Source organism: Podarcis erhardii (assembly GCF_964252035.2).
Source record: "Podarcis erhardii genome assembly, chromosome: 1".
Classification (NCBI taxonomy): Eukaryota; Metazoa; Chordata; class Lepidosauria; order Squamata; family Lacertidae; genus Podarcis; species Podarcis erhardii.
This window is the reverse complement of record NC_138497.1, coordinates 118,140,393-118,165,830: the sequence shown is the minus strand read 5'-3', so window position 1 is coordinate 118,165,830 and position 25,438 is coordinate 118,140,393. Positions and strand designations below refer to the sequence as shown.

Genomic DNA, 25,438 nt, shown 5'->3' with positions numbered 1-25,438 from the left:
GCCAAAAAATGAACAGGAGATAGAAGAATTTATTGGAAAATACGGACTATCAAAAATCTCTGAAAACAACAGAAGGAGTTTAAATGAGAAAATTACAGATCAAGAAATAGAGAGTGCCATCCAGGATATGAAGCTGGGAAAATCACCAGGACCAGATGGACTAACTGCGAGATATTATAAAGTATTGAAGGATTGGTTAATACAACCACTGAAAGAAGTCTGCAATCAAATTTTGGAGGGGAAAAAGGCTCCCGAATCGTGGAAGGAAGCATTCATCTCACTTATACCAAAGACAGAAACTGAGAAACATCAAGTTAAGAATTACCGCCCTATATCACTTTTGAATGTGGATTATAAAATTTTTGCAGACATTCTAGCAAAAAGATTCAAAAAAGTTTTGTTAGAGGAGATTCACAGGGACCAAACAGGCTTTCTACCAGGCAGGCAATTGTCAGACAATGTGAGGAATATTATAGATATTCTAGAACTTTTGGAAACTGATATAAATAGAAAAGCTGTTTTGATTTTTGTGGATGCAGAGAAAGCCTTTGACAATATTTGTTGGAGCTTTATGAAGAGGAATCTCCAAGGAATGGGGGTAGGCAAGAACTTTGAAAATGGTATAAGTGCAATTTATTTTGAGCAAAAGGCTAAACTTATTGTAAATGGTATGGTTATGGATGAAATTCCAATAGAGAAAGGGACACGACAGGGATGCCCAATTTCCCCTCTATTGTTTATATCGGTACTGGAGGTTTTCCTTAATATGATTAGAAGAGACCAGCTGGTTAAAGGTATACAGGTCGGAACTAAACATTATAAGCTAAGAGCATTTGCAGATGACTTAGTTTTGACATTACAACAGCCAGAAACTAGCACAAAAAGAGTTCTGGAACTTATTGAAATATTTGGTCAGGTAGCAGGTTTTAAATTGAATAAACACAAGACAAAGGTGTTGGAAAAAAATCTTACGGTGGGGGAAAAAGACAGTTTTCAAAGAGAAACTGGTTTGGAAATTACTAAAAAGGTAAAATATCTGGGGGTGAATTTAACATCTAAGAATGTGAACCTATTTAAAGATAACTATGAGAAATGCTGGGCTGAAGTGAAGAAAGATTTCGATATATGGTCAAGATTGAGACTTTCCTTGTTAGGCCGAATTGCTGTAATTAAGATGAATGTATTGCCGAGATTGTTGTTTTTGTTCCAGACATTGCAAATTTTAGATAAGATGGACTGTTTCAAGAAGTGGCAGAAAGATATATCTAAATTTGTCTGGCAGGGCAAAAAACCCAGAATTAAATTTAAGATTTTGACTGATGCAAAGGATAGAGGGGGCTTTGCCCTGCCGGACTTAAAACTTTATTATGAAGCAGCAGCTTTTTGCTGGCTGAAACCATGGCTACTTCTTGAGAATACAGACATTCTGGACTTGGAAGGTTATGATAATAGTTTTGGTTGGCATGCATATTTATGGTATGACAAGGTAAAGGTACATAGAAATTTTAAAAATCATATTATTAGGAAAGCATTGTATAATGTATGGAATCGATATAAAGATTTGTTTGAAAGTAAAACCCCCAGGTGGCTGTCACCAATGGAAGCTAAGGCGGTAAAAAGATTGAACATGGATACAGACTGGCCAAAATATTGTGAAATTATAGAATATGATGGTGAAAAGTTGAAACTACAGAGTTTTGAGAAATTGAAACCTAAAGTCCGAGATTGGTTACATTACTACCAGATTAATGAAACTTTTAAGCAGGACAGAAAACTAGGATTTCAGAAGGAGAGGTCAAAGTTAGAAACAGAATTGCTAGAACCCAATACTAAGAATTTGTCTAGAATGTATAATCTGCTGCTAAAATGGAACACACAAGATGAAACGGTTAAATCAGCCATGATTAAGTGGGCACAAGATATTGGTCATGATATTATGTTTGCTGACTGGGAGCAGTTATGGACCACAGGTATTAAATTTACGGCATGTAGTGCCCTGAAAGAGAACATAATGAAAATGATCTATAGGTGGTACATGACCCCAGTCAAGCTTGCAAAGATATATCATTTGCCCAATAACAATTGCTGGAAGTGTAATGAATGTGAAGGAACCTTTTATCACCTTTGGTGGACCTGCCCAAAGATTAAGGCCTACTGGGAAATGATCTATAATGAAATTAAGAAAATCCTTAAGTGGACATTTGTAAAGAAACCGGAGGCTTTTCTCCTGGGCATGGTCGGCCAATTGGTACCAAAGAAAGATAGGACCTTTTTTATGTACGCAACAACAGCAGCAAGAATCCTTTTGGCGAAGTATTGGAAGACTAAAGAATTACCTACTCTGGAAGAATGGCAGACCAAGGTGACTGAATTTATGGGACTGGCAGAGATGACCGGCAGAATCCGTGACCAGAGGAAAGAGACAGTGGAGGAGGACTGGAAAAAATTTAAAATCTATCTTAAAAATTGTTGTAAAATTTCGGAATGTTAAGATGTCAGGGGATTGGACACAAAGAATTACAGCTATAAATCGAAATTTATAAAGCAGAAACTCTTTTTAAAGAGAATTAAATATAAAAATGGGATGAAGAATTGCTAAAAATTTTGAAATTTGGATGCAGTGAAGGGGAGGTTTGGGGAAGTCGCATTATGTTTGTTTGTTTTTTGTTTATGTTGTAAAATCAATAAAAATTATTATAAAAAAAAAAAAGAATTAGAATGAGCAGTGAGGCTTGAAGATACCAAAAATGTTCAGGGATGTTGAAACAGAAAGGAATTGCCAGAAGCTCCTAATCACTGTCTCAAAACTGGGCAAATGGGCAGTAGAATGGCAAATGCAATTTAATGTTTTTGTTCTTGTGTTTATTACGCATTTTGTGTGTTTTTTTTATCTTGTATGTTGTGGACCGCCACAAGATTTACAGCTGAAGAGTGGTATACGAATTTAATAAATGACAAATAATAATAAATGAAATTGACTGGGCCTGATTTGTATACCTCTGTGCTCACTGCAAGAGGTACTTGCCAAGTCCATCGTATGGCATGTAACATGCTCTTGAATTTAATGCTACAGCTATATTTATAAAGGAAGGGGTGGCATGATTAACACGTGGGGAAGCATTCAGGTCAACAATAAACTAGCAGCATTTAATTTTTCCTTCCCCGCTACTGGAATGCACTTTCAAGTTTGTGAAACTCATTATATGTTGTATCCAATTCTCGAGGCTACTTTGCATTTTGTACGTAGCAATTGATACCTGAATGCAAAACGCATACAGCCTGTATCAGCTGAGAATGGCATTTTTACATCTCAACTGTTCCTAGCAAAATACTTGGGAAGTAGGAGTCCAAGTCTTTTCCATTCATTACTTCCCCATTATTCTTTAAGAAAAGCAGTGACTTGAAGTATACATGAGCCACTCTCATTTCATGCGTGGTGCACAGATTTTGTACTGTGCTTAATTTGGGTTTGAATAAATCTTAGATAGGGCTGCCATATTTCAAAAAGTGAAAATCCAGACACAAAAGTTGTTGAGCTGGTTTTAAAGCTTTTTTTTTCTTTTTTTAAGGAAAATTGCCAAAATATCAACACTTCCGATATAAGCTGCCATATGCCTGGGTTTTCCTAGACATTTTTACTGATTTTTGAAAATCCCACCCGGACGCTATTTTCAATGGACGAATCCTGGTTATGTCCAGGAAATTCCGGACATATGGTAGTTTGTATTAGGTGTTAACTTTGAGACAACACAGATGTGTTGTGGCAAGAATCCTCTTAGAAAGTCATCTGCATGAGAGTTGGGGGAATGTTTTTTTAAGAGAACGTTTGCTATCTGTGGCTTTGATAGTTACTTGTATTAAAGCAGTAGTTTTCTCTTTTTAAATCTACTGTCTTGTTAATCAGTGCAGGCTTTATTTCATTTTTAAAGAAGTTATTATATCCTGTAGCCCTAGTGTAGAGGTTTTATTTCACACCTGAGTGGGGAATATTTGGTCACGGGGGGGGGGGGGGGATGGCTGAAAGGACAAGCTATGTATGCAGGCTTCCTCAACCTTGGCCCTCCAGATGTTTTTGGCCTACAACTCCCATGATCCCTAGCTAGCATGACCAGTGGTCAGGGATGATGGGAATTGTAGTCTCAAAACATCTGGCGAGCCGAGGTTGAGGAAGCCTGCTATTTATGCCAAAATAGGTGGTGGTGGTGGAATAGCTATGAAAGAAGCCTGTCTTCCTGGATCATCATAATCTCCACATAAAATAAATTTTAAAAATGCCACTTGTGCTACAAACTTCCATCAAGCAGCTGTCCCTATGGATCTATTTCTAAGGCAAGGGGGTTGAAAAATTCACTCACGGAGAATAAGGCATGGCTTTGTTTACAGTGGTAAAGCAATGGCTTGTATCCAAGTAAGTTATACTTAAAAGTAGACCCACTGGAAATAATAGGAACAAGTAACATAACTCCATTGATTTCACTGGTTCCCTGAAGCTGCATTGACTGTCTAGGAAAATAAAGTATTTTCCAGTTCAATTACCAGCAGAAATAAGCAAGCCACCAACTTTGCACTTATATAATTAAGACTGCACCTTCCAAGATCCTTGAAACATCATAAATAATTGTAAGTATTAACATAAATCATTTTGATATTTTTCTTTCCTCCCATGGCAAAGAGCATGTTTATATTTTGACGTGCTTATTTCCTACTTGCCAGTTTCCCTTTTCCCTATATTTCTTAAAACCTGATTTATTTTCAATTACACTTTAGGGTCACATTAGCAGAAAATGATTTCTGGATCCTGGAAAATTAAATCTAGAGAACGCCAATAAAAAGCAGAACAAAAACTACCTGACAGGAAAAGGTCACCCCTTCACAGCTATGATTATGAAAAAGAGATTTTAATCAGAAAAGGTAGTTTTAAACTAATGAATTTCCATTCTCACGTGCCTTTCTGCTACAGAAACCTATGGAACAATGTTACAAAGCTTACATAAATTAGTGCTACCTTGATCATCTGCGGGATTTTTTTTAAAAAACCAAAAAACCAAACAAACCCAAAAACAGTCATGCAGACTTAGAAATCACCCACATTATTTATGAAGTTATATATTACCCAGGCAAATAACACACCCCAACCAATATAAGATTCAAGTTGTTTTGTATGAGAATACTGAATACCTATTCAAATACTGTATATTCAGAACAAAATTGTCCTGGAGAAAGCACTGGGCTACATTTCATATTTGAATATATGGTCTAATCCTACACAGCTGAATTGCCTGTGGACAAGATAAACCAGGACAAAGTGTTGCCTGAATGCCACAAAACCTTATTACACTGTTGTTATGATTATTTTTTCCATATTATTCTGTCTATTATGCTTTTTATTATGTTTTTATTACTGATGCTCCATAAAATGTTTTCTTAATGTTGTACATTGCCCAGGGATCTTTTGATAAAGGGTGTTATACAAACTGAATTGTTGTTGTTGTTAGTAAAATGTCTGTGGTCAATTGCTTCATGTGTACTTCTTTATTTTCTGATGAGACATTGATATTCAATTGCATTCTCAACTTATGTTTACAAACTCTCTTGAAGTTGGTCTAGAAAACAACTGACCTGCCTGGGAGTTAGGTTACAAGGTTTGAACAGAGTTTGGAATGAATGCAAAATAAGATGACTTTATAGCAGTTCAGAGCTATAATTTATTGGTTTGTTTCTATATCTATTGTGTATTTTGTGTTTTTATATTGTGGTTTTCTGTTGTAGTCACCCTCAGGCCTGCGGGTAAAGGGAGGTATATAAATTTAATAAATAAGAAGAAGAAGAAGAAGAAGAAGAAGAAGAAGAAGAAGAAGAAGGAGAAGTCAGAGATATCATGTGGACTTAGGAACTCCAACAAAATAAAGAACACAGGAAGAACACTGGTATATGTGTAAATGTGAAATGGGGTGCCCTTTTTGTGGGAAATATAGACTCTCAATCAGGGTGCTGCTCCCTAGCTGCACTGGGAAAGGGAAATGGGAGATGCTTATGGGCCTACAAAATAGTTGCATCTAGTAAGATGCAGTAGTTAGTGGTTTCTGCAGGAATCTGCATAGCAATTCAACCTTGGCCAAAAGCCATTCTGGAAAATCAATCTTTTAATTCAAAATGGATTTTTGAAATCCAGCTGCTGTTAAGTAAAACTGCAAATTTAAGACAATCTTCGTGAATTTTCAGAAAGCCCAGAAATGCCACAGTGATGTATCTCAACACTAATATATATTTACTCATATGATTCTTGATACATACAATTTTGTGGATGTCCAGCAAGCAATACATTAGCCCTTTCTGTGAAAACATCATACCTCCAGCCATAATATTTTGTTGTCTCCACAGGCATGTGAATGAACTTGATCCTCATGGATGTGAAAGTTAAAAATCTTATCTGACTTATTAATTTTGCAGTTCTTCAGTTCATGTAGCTGATTCAGCTCTGAAGGAATTTGGTGTATTTTGCTACTACAAACATCATTTGTTGCAGATTTAATTGGATGCAAGTTATCCAAACTAGCTATTCAGAAACTGTAAATGAAAACTGCAGACTGGCCAAAGCGTTTCAAAGTGGCCATTCACCTATCACTAACTAAAATCTCTGCCCAAATAATTTAACACTTTGTCTACTGGAAAATAATTGCACACCACAATGATACAAATTTTGCTAAAGTCATTCAGTGAAAGATTACACTTGTACTTGGTTAAAATGATTTTGCTGTTGAGCCACTGCTGTTCTAGTGAGTTCACAAAGCTACTTAGCATTTTAAGCTAGAGATGTCCTTTTTTTTCCCTAGGTAAAAGCACTTTAGAAGCATCCATTCTCAGCGTTGTGTGAAATTGAGTCGCTAAACTATCATCTTCATCCTACAGTGACATGACCTAGCCTTGCCAATAGCTATTCCTTTGAAACAATACCTCAAATTGGCAAGGAATCACACAGTGAAATGAAGGATTTTGCCCAATCGTTCTTTTTATAAATAGCAACAGGACAATGAGACAGTGTCAAAGTCCACAACTGCCTTCAAAAGTTAGATCAACGTCCCTCAGTAATGTCAGGGTCCTTCTTCACAAATTCGCCTCTAGTTCCTGAATGCAGCAAGGAATTGCATGATCTATTAATAAGAGACAGTCATGTCCTAGACTCATGAGCCATACGGGCGAAACTGTTTCTGCGGATGATCATTTCCGCCCTGCAATAATCCTGAGACAATGTGAGGGCCAATGTAATGTGTGGGCAGACTCTCACATATTCTCATTACTTACTCACTGCAAGGATGAAAACAACTGGCTGCTAAGGAGATTTGACAAGTTACCTATGGCTGATGTATCCCCATACTATTCAATGTATAAAGGTAAAGGGACCCCTGACTATAAGTCCAGTTGTGGCTGACTCTGGGGTTGCGGCGCTCATCTCGCTTTATTGGCCAAGGGAGCTGGCGTACAGCTTCCGGGTCATGTGGCCAGCATGACTGAGCCGCTTCTGGCAAACCAGAGCAGCACACGGAAATGCTGTTTACCTTCCCGCCGGAGCGGTACCTATTTATCTACTTGCACTGGTGTGCTTTCGAACTGCTAGGTTGGCAGGAGCTGGGACCGAGCAACGGGAGCTCACTCCGTCGCGGGGATTTGAACAGCTGACCTTCTGATCGGCAAGTCCTAAGCTCTGTGGTTTAGACCACAGCGCCAACGTATATCAGAGGCTAAATCACTGTGTTGGTCTTGTCTCCTGTGGCTTTGTGTTAAGTTTATTATTGTCCTTTGCTTTCTATTTGTTTTGTCCAGTCATTACCTTACAACAACGGTATATGGCTAATTGAGCATACATTGTTCTGGGTCTGTGACTGTATAATAAATGATGTTATTTTATTTGACCGTATATCGTCAAATACTACTACAAGAACAGGCTTGCAAATTGCCATTTATATAGGCCAGAATACACACACACTTGCAACCCCCACAGTACTTATACTGTACTTTCTTTGGCAAATCCCAACTGTGTCATTGCTGGGGATTCTTTAGAAAGGCGTTACTAATGGAATTTATTATTTTTGAATGATAGCAACAACAGAATTAGAAGGCACAATATGTCTTGTATATTTGTAACAGCCTGGGCTGTTTTTTTTATTTATAATAGCCTTTTTCATGTTTTTGGTTATCATAATCATTTTAATATGAGGAAAAAAGTTTGAAATATCCTTCTAGAGCACGAGGAAACACAGTGCTCTTCAGTAACATTTTTACTTAACATTTTAAGTATATATACACAGCAAATAATCATGATATTTCTGGAGAGTAAAAAATATAGTTTATCAGAATTGTACCAAAGGCTACAATGCCAAAATATCTAAAGCCATAAAGCCAAAATATCTAAAGCCTCCAATAAGAATCCAGCTATTTTTATATTATTATTATTATTATTATTATTATTATTATTATTAAAACAACAACTCAAAATTCACAAAACTCAAAACAGCCTCTTCTGTATTTAATATTTAGAGTGTTGCATTAATATTCCTATTACCATGAAGCTGGGTTCTGTGCTGTGAGCAACATATAGGGGTATAGCAGGATGTTAGTGGCTTTAGATCAGTGGTTCCCAACCTTTTCTTGGCCATGCCCCACCTAAGCATCTCTAAAATCCTGATCCGACCCCCCCATGACATATAATTCTTATTATTCAAAAAGTAAACTCCTATTCATGTGGAGGAAGCCTAAAAGGCCATTCACTGTTAATAACTCATTCTCGAATTGCCCCCCTTAAAAATCAAATTGCTCTCCTGTGGGGGGGGGGTGTCCCACGATGGGAACCACGGCTTTAGATGAATAATGAATCACAAGCCGAAGCAGTGCATTGGATGGATTCTGTTTGTTAGCCAAAGTGGGGTAAGTACAAGGAGCCCCTATTCCTTGGAGCAGGAATAGCCCCAAACATGCCTCACTCAGTTCCTTGGATGCCAAAAATGCTACAGATAATGCCTGCTAAACATGAAACTAATGTCTCAAGCTTACCATCTATGGGGAGAAGGAGAGCTCCATTGTGACTGACAGGCCAGGCTTTTCCAATCCCAGAGCTTTGGGGAAGGAAAGTGAATCCCTTTTACTTCTCTCTCCTGCTCCCACATAAACTTTAAAAGGTGCCAAGCACAAAACAGCCCTGGACCAGTCTGTCTGCAATCTGGCCGGGTACTTACCTAAGAGGGAAATGCTTCTTGTGTCTAATTTAGTTTCAGATCGATTGCCCATAAAACACCAGGAAGGATTAAATAATTCCTTGTTTACCCATCACAAAACTGTAAAAGCTGGTCTTGTGGAAACCACTCTAGTCAGCCTTCTGTAATTTGGCAAGATTAAAATCCTAAGAAGGGGCAGACATGTTTCTAAATTTCATCCAATTCTGTCCCAAAACTTTAAAAGTTATAGACTATTTTTTAATTCAAAAACTTTTAAAATGTGCATAAAAAACATCCTAAAACCATTTGCCAGTAGTCTGGCAGAGCCAATCCACTCTGGAAGTACTACCAATGCCTGTAAATTTCTTCCGCTTTCTTCAAAAGGGGTGGGGTGGAGGTAGAGATTCATTTTTTTCTCCATTGTGAATGACTTTCCCTGTGAAGTGAATTAGAACTCTGAGCAAGAGTTGAAGTCTCCAAACTGGGCTGTTTTCCAAAGCACCAATTCAGGGTCCAATTTTTCTGATTGTTGCATATCCCTATCCTGTACCCTCTCCTCATTCTCTATGTTAAAATTTTGTTTAAAAATATTTTTTAAAAAATGAATCAGTGGGGTTTTTCTTCCATTATAAACAATATTTTTGACTGTTAGCATTTACTATATTACAACAAATAGTATACCCTTTGTTCTTAAACTTTCATCACACCCTTGATATAATAATAATAATAATAATAATAATAATAATAATAATAATAATACTTTATTTATACCCCATCCACCTGGACTTTCCCAGTGAAAAAGTGGGGAAGAATCTTTTTTAAAATAACTGATATTTATTGAGTAAGCATACCTTACTTAAGTTACTGAAAGATGGGGGGAGAGAAATAATTTGCATTTAAACACTTGACCTGTAATTTCTCTGTTCCTAATACACTGGATGAAACACACTTCTCAAATGTTTTTATGCTCTAAAATGCTTTTAATTTCTTTAAAAAGTACAGTGTTGTTCCTTTCTTTCATACCCACTATCCTGTACGACAATGTCTTATTTTACAAATTGGATTAGGAACTTTGGGAAAGTGTTAGAAGAACAAAATTGTGATTGAGTAACTTACCCTTTTTTCTACTATGTCATTGTCTCCTGAAGACTCTTTGCCATCAAGTGTATCTCTCACAGCCACTGTATGCTTCTTGTTTGTTGGCTCTCTGCTTAAAGTTGTATATCCTATGTGTTCATAAATTGGATTTATGGTCATCTTGGCAATGTATTCTGCTGCCTTGGTTTCAATATAAAGGGTGATCAATCCATCTGTCACCAGGTCGTGGATAGACTCAAAACGCTTCTCTCCAACGAAGTGTTTTCCATCATAGTAAAGTCTGAAGTTTCTGGTTTGATTTCCAAATCTGCCTCAACGGAAGAGAAGAGGTGTATTAAAAAAAACAACCAACCTTCAGCAAGAGAACTTTGCACATAATAAACATTCTCAAACAAACCGAGGCTAGTATATTCCGTGGGTGGTTTGAACGAGGAATACAGAATGGTCAGTCTTTGGCTTCAATTTCCAGCTTCAAGGACGGTGTACAAATCAGAACCTCATGGGAGGGGGAAGCCAACCACTGTGGATAGAACACCAAAGATGTGCTTGGCCTTGAAAGACATGCTTTGTCCTCTTGTTACTTAATTATCTTGTGGACAAGCTGAAATTTAAAGCAGCTCAATGCTCAGTTGCTTCCCTATGAAGGAAGAAGTTCTCATCACACAGGATTATCTGTTGGAGAGCATTAATACAAAGATCTGATGTTGCTCTGTATCTCTGCACCCCGTTGCCTTTCTGTAGGAAGAGGTCGTTCAGGGCAGAGTCGTGCTCAAGTGCCATCAATGATACTGGGTGGAACTATTGCCAGAAGTGCAGCCATGCAGGACAGACTACGCACAAGGCCAAGCATTCTTCATTCGTGGCCAAAGACCAAGGACTAACTTTTCAAGCTTTGCATAAAAGCTGCCTTGTGCCGGGCTTATTAAGTCTGCAGTTCAAGGAAATCTTTGTGGCACAATGGCTTTGCAAGCTGGCGATTGATTCTGCAGCCCAAGTTGAAAATCATGTTCAGCTCAAGCTGAATTCTTGCACTTATGAAACATCCCACCCAAAGAGTGGAATGCAAGGATGCCTGCAGTAAGTCTTAGGTGGATGAACTCCCTTGGGGACTGTTTGTAGGTCTTTAGGCGACAGTCAACACTACTTTTCCGAGAGGGTGAAGGCATCCCCACCCAAAACAACAACACCACCACATTTGCTGCTGTCAAGTGTCAAGTTACTGACCAGACAACAGTACCAGCTACCAGTTTTAGCAGTGTATGAACAAAGTACTTCTTTGGGGGATATAACCTTGAAATGTCCATCAGTCCATATACACTGGAGGTTTTAACCCACAACAGTCAACATCCACCGTAGTGACATGTAGTCCAATTTATGTATTCAGCAGAGGGTGTTCTGGAGAAGACACGCCTGCTTTGACCGATGACGCCTACTGCAGTCCCGGCAATGAGGGTCAGAACTGGGGATAGCTTACAAATCCCAAGATGATGATGGCAGCTGTGATGTGTATGTTGTGTAGGACTCCTGTGCCTTAAGCAGTTGGGCAAAGAAGTCTTCCTGTAATTGGGCAATAGGAAACCTTGCCCAAATGAGGGAGATATAGCAAAATAATAAAAAATCTGGCAAAAGAAACGGACGTTGATGAGGCAAAGCAAGAAAAGGAGGGATTTTGAGGAACGTGGTGCTGAAGTTATATTAAACAATACACATTTCTTTAAATCCATTTGAAGCAGAATGACTTTTCAACCAAATTTCAGCATGGTGTGTATTTCTGGCTATACATGGGGAGGCTTACAATACATGGTTTTTTTGGGGGGAGGAGGTGAAGAAGAATGGGTGCTGCTGGCAATATTCGGCTAATATACCCTGTCCCTGCACACTTCTGTTGCATTATAGGGATGGCAATGCTAGCATACCTTACAGGGCTATTATAAGGCTTGAGATACTGCAACTATGTGCTTTGAACACTTGAAATGCATTTTATAAATGTTATAATCCTCTACGGGCAAACAGTCGTCATTATTAAAATATTGCCTTTCTGTCCTGTGCTTAATGTAACTGTTTTCCACTAGGAAACCTAACCTTTACACATTTTTGCACATCTTGCTAAGTTACACAGAAACGCAACGATAACACACACTTTTGTAACAGCTGCTTTTTGTTTATTAAACAGGAAATTGGGTGTATATAATCGCATACTCTCATGTCTTAACAGAGGCTTGCTGGAAATGTTATTCCACGAATGTACAAAATGGGCTTTGACAATGTCATTAGGACACTCTAAATGGAATCCATTGTGCACTTATTTGCAAATAGCAGGCCTAAAATAAATGACTTGGTTGTATTAAAAAATGGTTTGGGATGACTTGACTGCTCTCTCTTGCTGACCAGCAGCATGAGATAATTTGCACAACCGGGGAGGACTAAGCTAAACTGGAAGTACAGTTCTAGCTTTAAAAGCACACAAACATGCACACTTGTGAGAAAGCAGAAGGAGGTCAGGACAATTTTCAAACACTTCTCCAGAGGTTCAGCCACCTGGCTGAGGACCTCTTCTGCCTTCCAGTGTAGTCTGGCAAGAGCATGGGGAAGGGGAAGATGGCAGCATATCCTGCCTGCCAGAGCAACTCCTATTGTCACACAACTTGAGTCCCCCCTCCCACCGGTTATTCAGTTTTCACCTGCCATAACATGAGGGAAGCCTGGGCATCAGAGTGGGAGCACCTATTTCCTCGGCTTTCCTTTAGAACACTTAGCAGGGACAAATGGTTTTAGTACACAGTGGGCTCTGCTGTGGTGCCACTGAAGGCGTAGGAGGCTGGAGAGGTAGAAATCCATAAATTGAATGTTACAGCAAGTCTGCAACTTACATGCATTTAAACTTGTGTGATTCAGCTCCGTTTCCACCCCATCGTTCAGCCCGGACACTGAGGTCCAGCTCCGAGGGCCTTCTGGCGGTTCCCTCACTGCGAGAAGTGAAGCTGCAGGGAACCAGTCAGAGGGCCTTCTTGGTGGTGGCGCCCGCCCTGTGGAACACCCTCTCATCAGCTATCAAGGAAATGAACAACTATCTGACTTTTAGAAGACATCTGAAGGTAACCCTGCATCAGGAGGTTTTTTTAATGTTTGTTTTATATGTGTTGGAAGCAGCCCAGAGTTGCAAAATTATTGTTACTATTAAGCTTTACACAGGTGGCAAATAGATATAAAACAATTAAAAATGGGGCACGGTTCTGGGAAAAATGAGAATCCCTCCTGCCATTGAACCCAGTGGGTTTTGACTATATGTGATTTTGGCTTTAGAAGTGATTCCCTGAGCATAATCCCTCATGAATTATAGTAGATTAAAACAGGGGAAAAACAGGTCTCTCTTATACCTTCCCTGGAGCATTCTTGTCTCTAAAGTTGCATACTTTAGAGGAAGCTGGTAAAAAAGGCCTCTCTTTTCCAGTGTCACAAATGACGTTTTGTGGAATTTATATCATTCTAAAGCACACATTCATATGATGAATGATAGGGAGCTCAAAATTCAAACAAACCCCTCTTGATGGGATACGGAGCTTCAAAAATTGTTAACCTACCCTGGTCCCAAGTATCTTGTTGAAAGAGCTTCTTGCTTTGCCCACGAGACGCAGCAGACTTTGAACTTATTCTAATTTCAGGGTTGCTTCCAGCAGGAGAGCTGGGAATTTTATTTATTAATCTGGGAGTGGAAAGATTTTGAAAATGTGTAAATCTCTTATTTGAGGTTTAAAGAAGAAAGGCAACTATATGCTAGAGGCTTAGTACCACATGCTCAACTAATGACCCCCTCCCCTTTAGCCTGTTTCATTTTAAGGGGAGTCTTATTCGTGACACAGGTTATGTTCCTTGGGAACATTACAGCAGATGAGAAAAGACATTTAAGAGGGAAGAAAACTGAAGCAAAGATAGTGCCAAACTTAGATTAAAGTTGGACAGGACTGTCTCCATCCCAATGCTTTTCAAGCAGCTGCCTAGCCTAGGAAGGTGGCCACTCCACTTCATTAAAAATGAGAGTGAATTAGAACATTTCTAAAAATGAAACCTCAGTATGATTACTAGTATCAAGACTATCTCATTTTCTAATGCAACATTTCCATAGAATCAGGAAGCTGGAATAGGCCCATACCCACCTACATATCCCCCAACCATAGCCAAACACCCAAACTTCAGCTATTCAATCCATACCACAGTGTACCAAAAGCAGTCTTTTTTGCAGTTGTTTTAAGGCACAGAGATTTGGGTTTTTTTTTTTTACAATTTTGCAAAACAGTGATATGTCCATTATCATTTCTGAGGACCTCAACTTTTGCAACCCAAATGTTCATAAGGTGAGGTGACTAAAAGAACAACAAGCAGCAAAATCTAGCCAAGCAGCAAATTCAATAGTTACTGGATATTTCTTCAGTATGTTCTCCTGTTAGTCCCTTACGTTTAAAAAGTGTCTTTATTGCAGAAACAGGTGATCTAAACTACTGTAACATTGTGTGTCAAGGACAGATGATAAGTGTTTGAATGCTGTGAAATTATTTTTGCATGTTAAAGAACTCATTAACAATGACAGAAACACACGTTATCATTTGGGGTTTTTTTTTGTTTTACTTGAGATGTCCTTGATTTTTCTTTATCCTTTGTCACATTCGCATAATGTATTTCCCCCCAAACATATTAGAAGACCTAATAATGAATAGTTGTAAGTCTGCAACAATTGCTCCTAATTACCAACATATTTCATTGGACTTGAACTCCCGCAGTGGTGGCAAATTATTGGTACAAGTTGTGAACCAATTGTTTTAAATTCCTTTTATAATACTACAAATCCATTGATGGTGCTTGAATTATATGTAGCATAATCTGGGAGACATCATGCAGCGGTGCGCTACAGACCTTACAAGATGCACGCATCCTTTAGAATTGTACATATTGCACATATCAGCACAAGTATGATATATCATAGCAAATTGTGTTCATCTATTTTTCCTTTTCATCATGATTATGGAAAGTCATTTTTCAACACATGCTTCCAGGCTGAGGTCTTATATCACAAATGGGTTTGTGTTTTCTCTGTATGCAGTTAGTACATCAGCTTCCACTCATTCTGTTTTTTCAGTCAGAGGCCCATTGGGATACCCAACCAGATGGGTGGGGTATATATAATAAAATTATTATTATCATTATTACCATTTGCTATTCCATACCAATGGGTTAGGCTTGATGGAATATTACTGTGATGGATTTTATTTATTTGTTTGTTTGTTCCTTGATGTCTCTACTTACTCTGTCTAGGGCAGGCACACAGGTATTTCTGTACTTTTTAAAAAAATGACTCTTGACAGCAAATGTTGCCAGCCTCTAATTGTCATGTTTCTAGAAAACATGTACTTTTTTTGTGAAGGGGGCGATGTCCATTTCCAGTTGGTACCTTAAAAAAGAAAGACAGAAAGAAAGAGCAGAGATCTTGAACGAGAGTAATGTTTAGCTATATCAAGCTGCAAAAAATGGCAAAAATGAGATAAATTGGTCTTGCACCAGACCTCCATATTATTTCTTTGTTGAGGCTGCAATTCCTGTCTCCAAGGTAATCTGCATTTACTGTGTGGAGCTCTTAAGAAAACAGCTCCTCCAGACTTGATCATTAAAATCTGGCTGTGCTTTCGGCATGAGACAATAAGCTGAAGTAGGTATTCTTGCACCATTTGGGTTGTAGAAAAGAAAATGGCTAGATTGTGCTCAGGTGAGGAGAGGCAGAAGTAGTGACCAAGGGGTGGTGTGTCCTGTTTTTGCTGTTTGAGGCAAAGCCGGAAGTGCTGCCATGCTGCTGCCGCCGCCACCACCTCTGCCACCAACATTGGTGAGATTGCGTGTGCTCCACAAAATCTTGCCCCAAATCAGTGTGGAGGCAGCAGGGCCAGCCCTGGAAGGGGGTTTTGGTAACTGAGAGTACTAACCAAAACCACATGTGACACACCACCCCAAAATATGGAATTTTTGTGCTAACATGCTTCCATGTGGATATATAATGTTGTTGTTGTTTAGTCGTTTAGTCATGTCCGACTCTTCGTGACCCCATGGACCAGAGCACACCAGGCACTCCTGTCTTCCACTGCCTCCCGCAGTTTGGCCAAACTCATGCTGGTAGCTTCGAGAACACTGTCCAACCATCTCATCCTCTATCGTCCCTTTCTCCTTGTGCCCACCATCTTTCCCAACATCAGGGTCTTTTCCAGGGAGTCTTCCCTTCTCATGAGGTGGCCAAAGTACTGGAGCCTCAGCTTCAGGATCTGTCCTTCCAGTGAGCACTCAGGGCTGATTTCCTTCAGAATGGATAGGTTTGATCTTCTTGCCATCCATGGGACTCTCAAGAGTCTCCTCCAGCACCACAATTCAAAAGCATCAATTCTTCGGCGATCAGCCTTCTTTATGGTCCAGCTCTCACTTCCATACATCACTAGGATATATAATACACTCTTTTTATTAACTGGAGTTTCCAAGGGTGGAAAAATCCAGATAAACGTAACAAAAGTATGGACTGCCATTTTGATGACATCGAATGGACCCCGCATAAAACTTGCATATACCAAACTGCCAAGATTGCATAATAAACTCCCATCTGAAAGTGCCCAGTGTTTTTATTCACTGGCTGTGAGTGCTCAAGTGTCAAAACATTCAAGCGCTGTATACATTAGCTTATCCAAGGAGCCCAGTTGCTTAGTAAGCTTAGCGGTTTGCATATACTGGCTGCAATTCTTTCTACAAGTTGTATGAGCAGTACCTGAAAACTCCCGGAGTGTTCAAAACATGTCAGGGAGATTTGAGCTCCTAAACACTCTCAGATTTGCAAATGACCAAGGGCACAAACCATACAGAAAAGTTTAGTATGCCACCCACTTCACACATGCAACTGGAAATTAGTTGAGAGCAGATTTCCCATAGCTTTACTTGGAATGGCTAATAATAATAATAATAATAATAATAATAATAATATTTATACCCCCACCCATTTGGCTGGGTTTCCCACAATTTTGAATTGTTTTATTTTTAGACTGATTGTTTTGATTAAAGGCACTAATCAAAAACTGAGAAGCAATTCTGTTCCTATTGGTGTCACAACAGGGCTTCTTAACCCAGCCAGTGCTGTGAGCCTTCGACATCACTACCTTCCCATTCAAAACTTACCTAGTAGCAGCAGTGACAAGAGGACTCAGTGGGGCTTCTGGCAGGCCCAAAACACTGTTGGAAGCATGCATGGCAATGTCCAGAGCCAATTAGGAACTATAAGAAATCAAATTCCTGGGGGGGGGGGTTCTTGGTGGTAATTAATTTCCCATGGATCCTGGCAAAGGAGGAAGTCGTATTTATAGACTATGGGTGGTATTCAACTAACATTCAGCTCAGAATAGACTCATTGAAATTAATGAACATGACTAAATTAGATTCATTAATTTCAGTAGCACCACCCTATATGTGGTATTCCCAAATCTGCCCATAAGCACCAAAAGGTTGAGGACCCCTGGTTTAGAAATATGTCATCAGGAAAAGCTAGGACATTATAAGAAAGGAAGGCACAGTACATAAGGCACTTAGCAGAACTGTTTCCTAGTTCTGCTGGATCCCTCAGCGGCCTTTGACACCATCGACCATGACATCCTTCTGGACCGTCTAGAGGGGCTGGGAGCTGGGGGTTCTGCTCCTTTCTCCTGTGTCGTGTCCAGAAAATGGTGTTGGGGGGTGAGTGTTCAAACCCCTGGGCTCTCACTTGTGGGGTGCCTCAGGGTTCCGTCCTCTCCCCCATGCTTTTTAATATCTATATGAAGCCGCTAGGAGAGATCATCAGGGGGTTTGGGCTGGGTGTTCATCAGTATGCAGATGACACCCAACTCTACCTCTCCTTTAAATCAGAACCAGTGAAGGTGGTGAAGGTCCTGTGTGAGTGCCTGGAGGCGGTTGGAGGATGGATGGCGGCTAACAGATTGAGGTTGAATTCTGACAAGACAGTAATACTATTTTGGAAGACAGGGGACGGGCGGGTGTGGGGGATTCCTTGGTCCTGAATGGGGTAACTGTGCCCTTGAAGGACCAGGTGCGCAGCCTGGGAGTCATTTTGGACTCACAGTTGTCCATGGAGGCGCAGGTTAATTCTGTGTCCAGGGCGGCTGTCTACCAGCTCCACCTGGTACGCAGGCTAAGACCCTACCTGCCCGCAGACTGTCTCACCAGAGTGGTGCATGCTCTAGTTATCTCCCGCTTGGACTACTGCAATGCGCTCTACGTGGGGCTACCTTTGAAGGTGACCTGGAAACTGGAATTAATCCAGAATGTGGCAGCTAGACTGGTGACTGGGAGTGGCTGCTGGGACCACATAACACCGGTCCTGGGAAACAGTGGAAAACCACAACATTGAGAAGATAGGGGGCGTTCAAATAAATAATTTTGTGAACAGAACAACTTCTGCTACTGCAATGGGACATCCCCCCTCTCTTCCTCCTGGACATACCCTGTGTCATCACCATATCTGTTTCAGGGGATTGGGGGAACTGGGAGATTTGATGGGGGGGCATGGGGGGAGGAGACGGGGAGAATGTTCCTGTGTAGAATGTTCAAATTTTCGCCTTAGTGCTACATAGATAGATTCAAGTTCAGTTGTGGTTTACAGGCAAGAACAGCATAATCACCCTTATGTGAGTGTGGAAAGCATGCAAAAGAAGAATAAAATAGCCAGTTCCCTGTTATCAGATGGCAGTACAGGATGCATTGCTACACATTAACTCCAGTGAGCTCATTCCTGTAAATGCTTATCAATATTTAACACTGTGCATTGACAGTGTTTCCCTTCGCAATGCTCCCTGTTCTGCACGGGACAAGAATCTCAGCAGGAATTATTTCCTCACTATTAAAATGCATTACACTCTGCCTCTGAGTATCTTGCCAACAATTGCCGAAGATACAAGAGCAGGTGGAAGTCTGTTGCTAACAGAACAGCTAAGGGTAATCTGGGATTTCTGGCCAAGGGAATACAGAACTGATAATAGAGGACAGATTGTTGGAGGAGGCAGTGGCGGCGGCAAGGAGAACGGGAACATAGCAAGAACCATACGGGAAGAAAGAGAGATAACAGTCTGGGGGAGGAAAGAATGGTCCAGGTAATTAATTAACTCTAGGTTATTATGATAAATGCAAGCTAGAGAACCAGCTCCTAGCTGCCTAGAGTAAAAACTGCACTGACAATAAAGGATGAAGGAACATTCCCTTCCTCAAGGCCATTTCACAAATTACACAGCAGCAACTCTGGACTTTGCGCACATTCACATGCAGCCTAACAGGTAGAGCACTGTTCAGGGAAAAGGTGCATCGTTTTTGCACCTTACATTTGTAGGTGTGCACTTAAAAAAACCCCAAACAAAAGCAGCCAGCCAGCAGAACTACCTTTAGGGCATATAGCCTTGTTTCTCGAATATACCAAGTGGCCCCCAATGCTAGGAAATTACAGTGGTTCCGCGATTCTCTTCGTCTAGCGGTTTTTTCGACTTGCGAAGCAAGCCCATTGACGGCTTAGCGGATTAGCGCTATTAGCGGCTTAGCGGCTTTTAGCGGCTTATCAGCTTAGCGGATAAGCAGCTTAGCGGCTTAGAAAAAGGGGGGGAAAGGGGGAAAAAGTCGAAAAAACTCGCAATACATTTCGTCTTGCGAAGCAAGCCCATAGGGAAATTCGTTTTGCGAAGCGCCTCCAAAACGGAAAACCCTTTCGTCTAGCGGGTTTTTCGACTTGCGAGGCATTCGTCTTGTGGGGCACCACTGTATTAAGGAACATTGGAAACAAAGAGGGGCAAAACTAAGTTTTTCGGGATCACACCACAGAGCATTGAACAGGAGCTTCTGAAGACTTATGACCTAGCACAGGATTCCCAATACAAGGGGCATTGGCAGCTATCATTTTTTGTTTTCGTTCCAGGGCTGCTCCACCCTATGTGATGCCATGGGTTGTTTTTGGTACTCTAGTCTAAATTGGCCAAAGATGAATGAATGCTGGAACAGCCTAGATAGGAAACTGTGGTCCTCCAGATGTTGTTGGACTCAACTCCCATCAACATCAGGCAGTGGGTGATGGGAGTCCTTAGTCTAACAAGATCTGGAGGGCCACAGTTTCCCATCTAGGCTGTTCCAGCTTTCATCTTTGGCCAGTTTGGCAGTTTCCCTGCTGTAAAAAAAAGGTAAAGGACCCCTGGACGGTTAAATACAGTCAAATGGCGACCATGGGGTGTGGTGCTCATCTTGCTTTTAAGGCCTACTGTAGATTATGCCAGAGATGTGCCGTTATGAGACACACTGGCGGGAAGTACAAGAACCTGCTAAAATGATAATCTTGCAAGCTCCTTCCTGCTGAATTGCACATAAAACTTCTTTCTTTAAATATCTTGTGATGTAGCTTAAAATATGGCCCACTGGAAGTAAAGATGCACATGGTTCTGGACAATGTGAACCACCCTCTTCTCTCAAGGAAGGAACCAAGCAGCACTAGCTTTTTAAGAATTTGGTCCAGTCACCTGAACTCTTAGTTAATCCCTTTAATCTAATCCATTTTTTACTTTATTTTTTTAACAGTTTCATCCTAAAACTCTCAAATTTCTTTTTGAGTCTCTTCACTGTTCGTTCCTATACTATCAACTTTTTCTTTTTTACATTCGTCTTATCACTTCAGAATGCATTGCCAGTGTAGATGCAGATTGTTCAATTTATTGCTTTCTAGTTTCTTGTTTAGGGACGCGGGTGGCGCTGTGGGTTAAACCACAGAGCCTAGGTCTTGCCGATCAGAAGGTCGGCGGATCGAAACCCCATGACGGGGTGAGCTCCCGTTGCTCGGTCCCTGCTCCTGCCAACCTAGCAGTTCGAAAGCACGTCAAAGTGCTAGTAGATAAATAGGTACCGCTCTGGCGGGAAGGTAAATGGCGTTTCCGTGTGCTGCTCTGGTTTGCCAGAAGCGGCATAGTCATGCTGGCCACATGAGCCGGAAGCTGTACACCGGCTCCCTCGGCCAATAAAGCGAGATGAGCACTGCAACCCCAGAGTCGGCCACGACTGGACCTAATGGTCAGGGGCCCCTTTACCTTTTAGTTTCTTGTTTAATTCACAGAGCATTACTTAAAAAAACACACAAAACATTCCTGGTGCCTACAACCTGTCTGTGCCTTTTCTGGGAAAGAGCACCCTGCATCTCAATGGGGGGAAAGATACAAAGGATGTTGTTGTCTCACTACACACAAAATCAGCATGTCTTTGATGCCCTGCTTGGGAACTTGCAGAGGCATCTGACTGGCCACTGTCGGAAACAGAAGGCTAGATTAGCAGAATAAGCACCCCTGCCCTGCTGCCCATGCCCACGTCACCACTGGCTGCTGATGCTCGCTGCTCCTGCCTGGGCACACGACGGCCAGACCCCTGGCTCAAAAGGAGGGGGACGAGGGGCTGGGGCGAGACGGGCCCGCTCCCCCCACCCCAGCCCTGTTGGCGCCACGACCTCTTGGCACATGAGGGGAATGGATTCCCCATGGAATTAACATACCACAACTTCCAAAATACCATTTTTACATGTGGCATCCTCCCCTTCTTTCATTTCTGTTAGTATTTCATGCCTTGGATGCTGCAGATGAGATTGTTGTAAATCACATACCTGTCTGAGATGAGCGTGAGAAACGGAAGACAGTTTTATTTCTTCCGCTGTAATGTGCTTTCACTTTTACTTGTTCTGTTTGTTCTCTCGGAGCTGGAGAGAACGGACGCCATTATGCCTTTGTCTGCACATAGTGTGTAAATAAATAAATTAGATCTACGATGTCTCGCTCTTTTGCTGTGTTTTGCCAGATGATTAAATGTGCATATACCAGCTGGTATATGTCGCTGAGTGCTCCGGAGAAGAAGGGAAATGCCTTTTCCAGTGCTGTGCATACTGGAAGACGCTCAGAGATTCGTGGGCTTGCAGGCACCCCCAGGGCGTTTCCCCGACAATTTCGCGGAGCCACAGGAGCCTCTGCAGCCTACCTGTCTTAGGAGCTAGGAGACAGAAAGGAAAATAAAAGCAGAGGAAGACGATACAGATAGGAAATGTCTGGGAATCCCAAAGTCTAAACTCACAGACCCTGGCTTATGTCTCGCAGCAGAACTCAGGATACACCCTGGACCTCAACCTTCCTCTGTTCCCTCCCTGTGTCAAATTAAAGATTGTAAGCCCCCTTGGGGGCAGGGACCTCTTTCTCAAGGGTCACACACAGTGATGGTGCAAAGAAATAACACAAAATAAATCTTGCTATGCTCCTGCCCTGTGCAAGCTGAAGCCCACTAGAGGCCTTTCCCTTAAAACCAAAGCTGGGTACAATACACACCATCCATTTGGGGCTCCTGCAGCATGAAAAGGGGCTAAGTCTGCAGAGCTGCAGTGATGACAGGCAGGGGCTTGGACCTTAGAAATGCAATTGACAGAGAGGGCTCTGTGTGAGGACCTTTCCCCTGCTCTCCTGGAGAGAAAGGAACATCTTGCACTTCGTGTTCCCCCCTCTCTCTCTCCCTTGGACCCGTGTTGGATGCAGACATGCCTCTTCCACATGTGCCTGGCATTGGTTATGTAAATGTCAGTTTTGTTACAAAAGTTGGGTGTAACAAAACTGACATTTACATAACCAATGCCGGGGGGGGGGGGTTTCCGGGCACTCACCCAGGGTCCATGATTCTTGGGAGAACAGAGACACGGCGGAAATGGTCGTAGCTCCAAGAAATATGCTTTATTCTCCTATTGCGACTGTCCATCTACATGGAGGGAATCCACATCTGACAACAGGGTCCTGTCAAGAGGGGCTTGTCCTCCACAGCAGGGCAGCCCTGGAGCCCAAGGCATCTCTCACAGCCTCTCTGATGGGCCATTAACCCCTTTTGGCATGTTCCTGTCTCTATCCCAGGTGAGACCCTGGCTTGGAAAGAAATTGGAGCCTGCACTTTCCCACTGACCTCCAATCTTCCCTTCAATACTTCAAATCCTCAAAATCCTACCATTTATTAATCTCCAGGTTTAGGGGTGTCCCCTGCAAATCCAAAACAGTATTTTGCCTGCATAGTTTTTACTGCTACTGTTGCTGTGAATGAATACATGATAATAAAATAAGGCTTATTTTTAAACTTCTCAGCTTGCTGCCGGATTCTTTCTGAAGTGGTCTTTCTGAAGCGGACTTGCTCCAAACAAGGTTTCGCAGCCTAACTCCTAAGCTTTTGGTTTTGCTGCCATGGAGGGGATTTTAAAACTCTGTTCAGCTCACATTTGTGGGTATCTGGAGGGATAAATTTCAATTAATGTATAACCCTCCTTCCTGTTAAAACCCATTCAACCCAGGGGCAAGATCCTGAAACTTTGGGAAATTCTCTTTAAAAAGATCTAGAACGTGTTTAGGATTGATGAGTGTGCATGTTGCCATTTTAATGGAATGACCCCGTGATTTCAAGGTGTGATGTGAACGCAGCCTTAGAGTAAAGAGAATAGAGGCATGGAAAGGTCATATGGTTCAACCTTGTAAGCAGCCAGGTATTCACAACAGAAAATATAATCTGGGGACCACAGCTGAGGACCTGCCAAGCTTTCAACATCTGTGGACAAGTCAAGCCAGGTAGCCAAGCCACATGCACCAGTGATGGGTGACAATAACAATAACAATAATAATAATAAAAATTCTATGCCACTCATCTCCTCTGGGCCTCGGAGCTGCTCCTACCTTCAGAGTTCCTTCTCATGGTCACTGATGGGCACACTTGATCCTGCTACTGGACTACTGATCCTGAAGAGCTGCCCAGCCCAGCTTCATGTCCCCCACCAAGTGCCCCCCTTCTAGAACCCACCACTCTCAACCGACTCTCAACAGCCTCCCCCCCCCCAACATTCACTCTCCCTTTCTAAGCCTCCTCCAACCTTCCGTCTCCACCAGAATTCCACTCCATCTCTTTCCCCCCTCCCTCCCTGCTTGACATTCACTTGGGAATTCTAATAGAATCACCTTAATTACCCTATTGCAAAAAGAAAGGAAGAGGTTACACATGGGAAAGGTGCGGGAATCCCAAAGTCTAAACTCACAGACCCTGGCTTATGTCTCGCAGCAGGACTCAGGATACACCCTGGACTTCCTCTGTTTCCCTCCCTGTGTCAAATTAAAGATTGTAATCTCCTCGGGGCAGACCTTCTTGGTCTGATCCAACAAGGCAGTTTACATAGGTATGCATATGTTGCACGTGCTCCAAACACTGAATTCCACACCATCCCATTCTAATAGGCTGTTTGCTGTAGAATAAGTTTGAACCTGATAATGTGAGCAAGCCTGACTCTTCTGTTTTCATAGCTCACGTAAGCCAGGAATTTTCCATGGATACTATTGCAGCGCTAAGGCCTAAAAGGATTATCAGTAATCACCTGACGTACAAATCCAAAAGCTGTATCAACTAGGCTATGTGGTAGCTGCATTAGAAATATATATATATAGTGGTGCCCCGCAAGACGAACGCCTCGCAAGACGGAAAACCCGCTAGACGAAAGGGTTTTCCGTTTTGGAGGCACTTCGCAAAACGAATTTCCCTATGGGCTTGCTTCGCAAGACGAAAATGTCTTGCGAGTTCCTGCGTTTTTTTCCCCCTTTCCCCCCTTTTTCTAAGCCCTAAGCCGCTTATCAGCTGATCCGCTAAACTGATAAGCCGCTAAAAGCTGCTAAAAGCCGCTAAACCGCTAATAGTGCTAATCCGCTAAGCTGTCAATGGGCTTGCTTCGCAAGACGAAAAAACCGCTATACGAAGAGACTCACGGAACGGATTAATTTTGTCTTGCGAGGCACCACTGTATATATATCCCTAGCAGCTTATGATCTCTTCTTCCTTTGGTATCCAATCCACAGGACCCACACATCATCACCATTTCTCCTCCACTACCACCATAGCGTGCAGCAGGCATAGGCAAACTCAGCCCTCCAGAAGTTTTGGGACTACAACTCCCATCATCCCTAGCTAGCAGGGATGATGGGAATTGTAGTCCCAAAACATCTGGAGGGCCGAGTTTGCCTATGCCTGGTGTGCAGAAACTCCTGTTCTCGGAC

General features: G+C 41.6%; 1 protein-coding gene across 4 annotated transcripts in view; it reads right to left on the bottom strand.

Moving 5' to 3' along the window:
- Positions 1-25,438, bottom strand: part of CHN1 (chimerin 1) — a 106,519-nt gene that overhangs the window by 36,158 nt on the left and 44,923 nt on the right. For 2 of the 4 annotated variants that reach the window (XM_081840369.1, XM_081840370.1), the window contains one exon: positions 10,326-10,614. In XM_081840369.1, the coding sequence (XP_081696495.1) occupies positions 10,326-10,614 (289 nt within the window). Of the gene's footprint in view, positions 1-10,325; positions 10,615-17,504; positions 17,591-24,076; positions 24,186-25,438 lie in introns of those variants that run through there. The other 2 variants (XM_081840372.1, XM_081840371.1) reach the window with 2 other exon arrangements.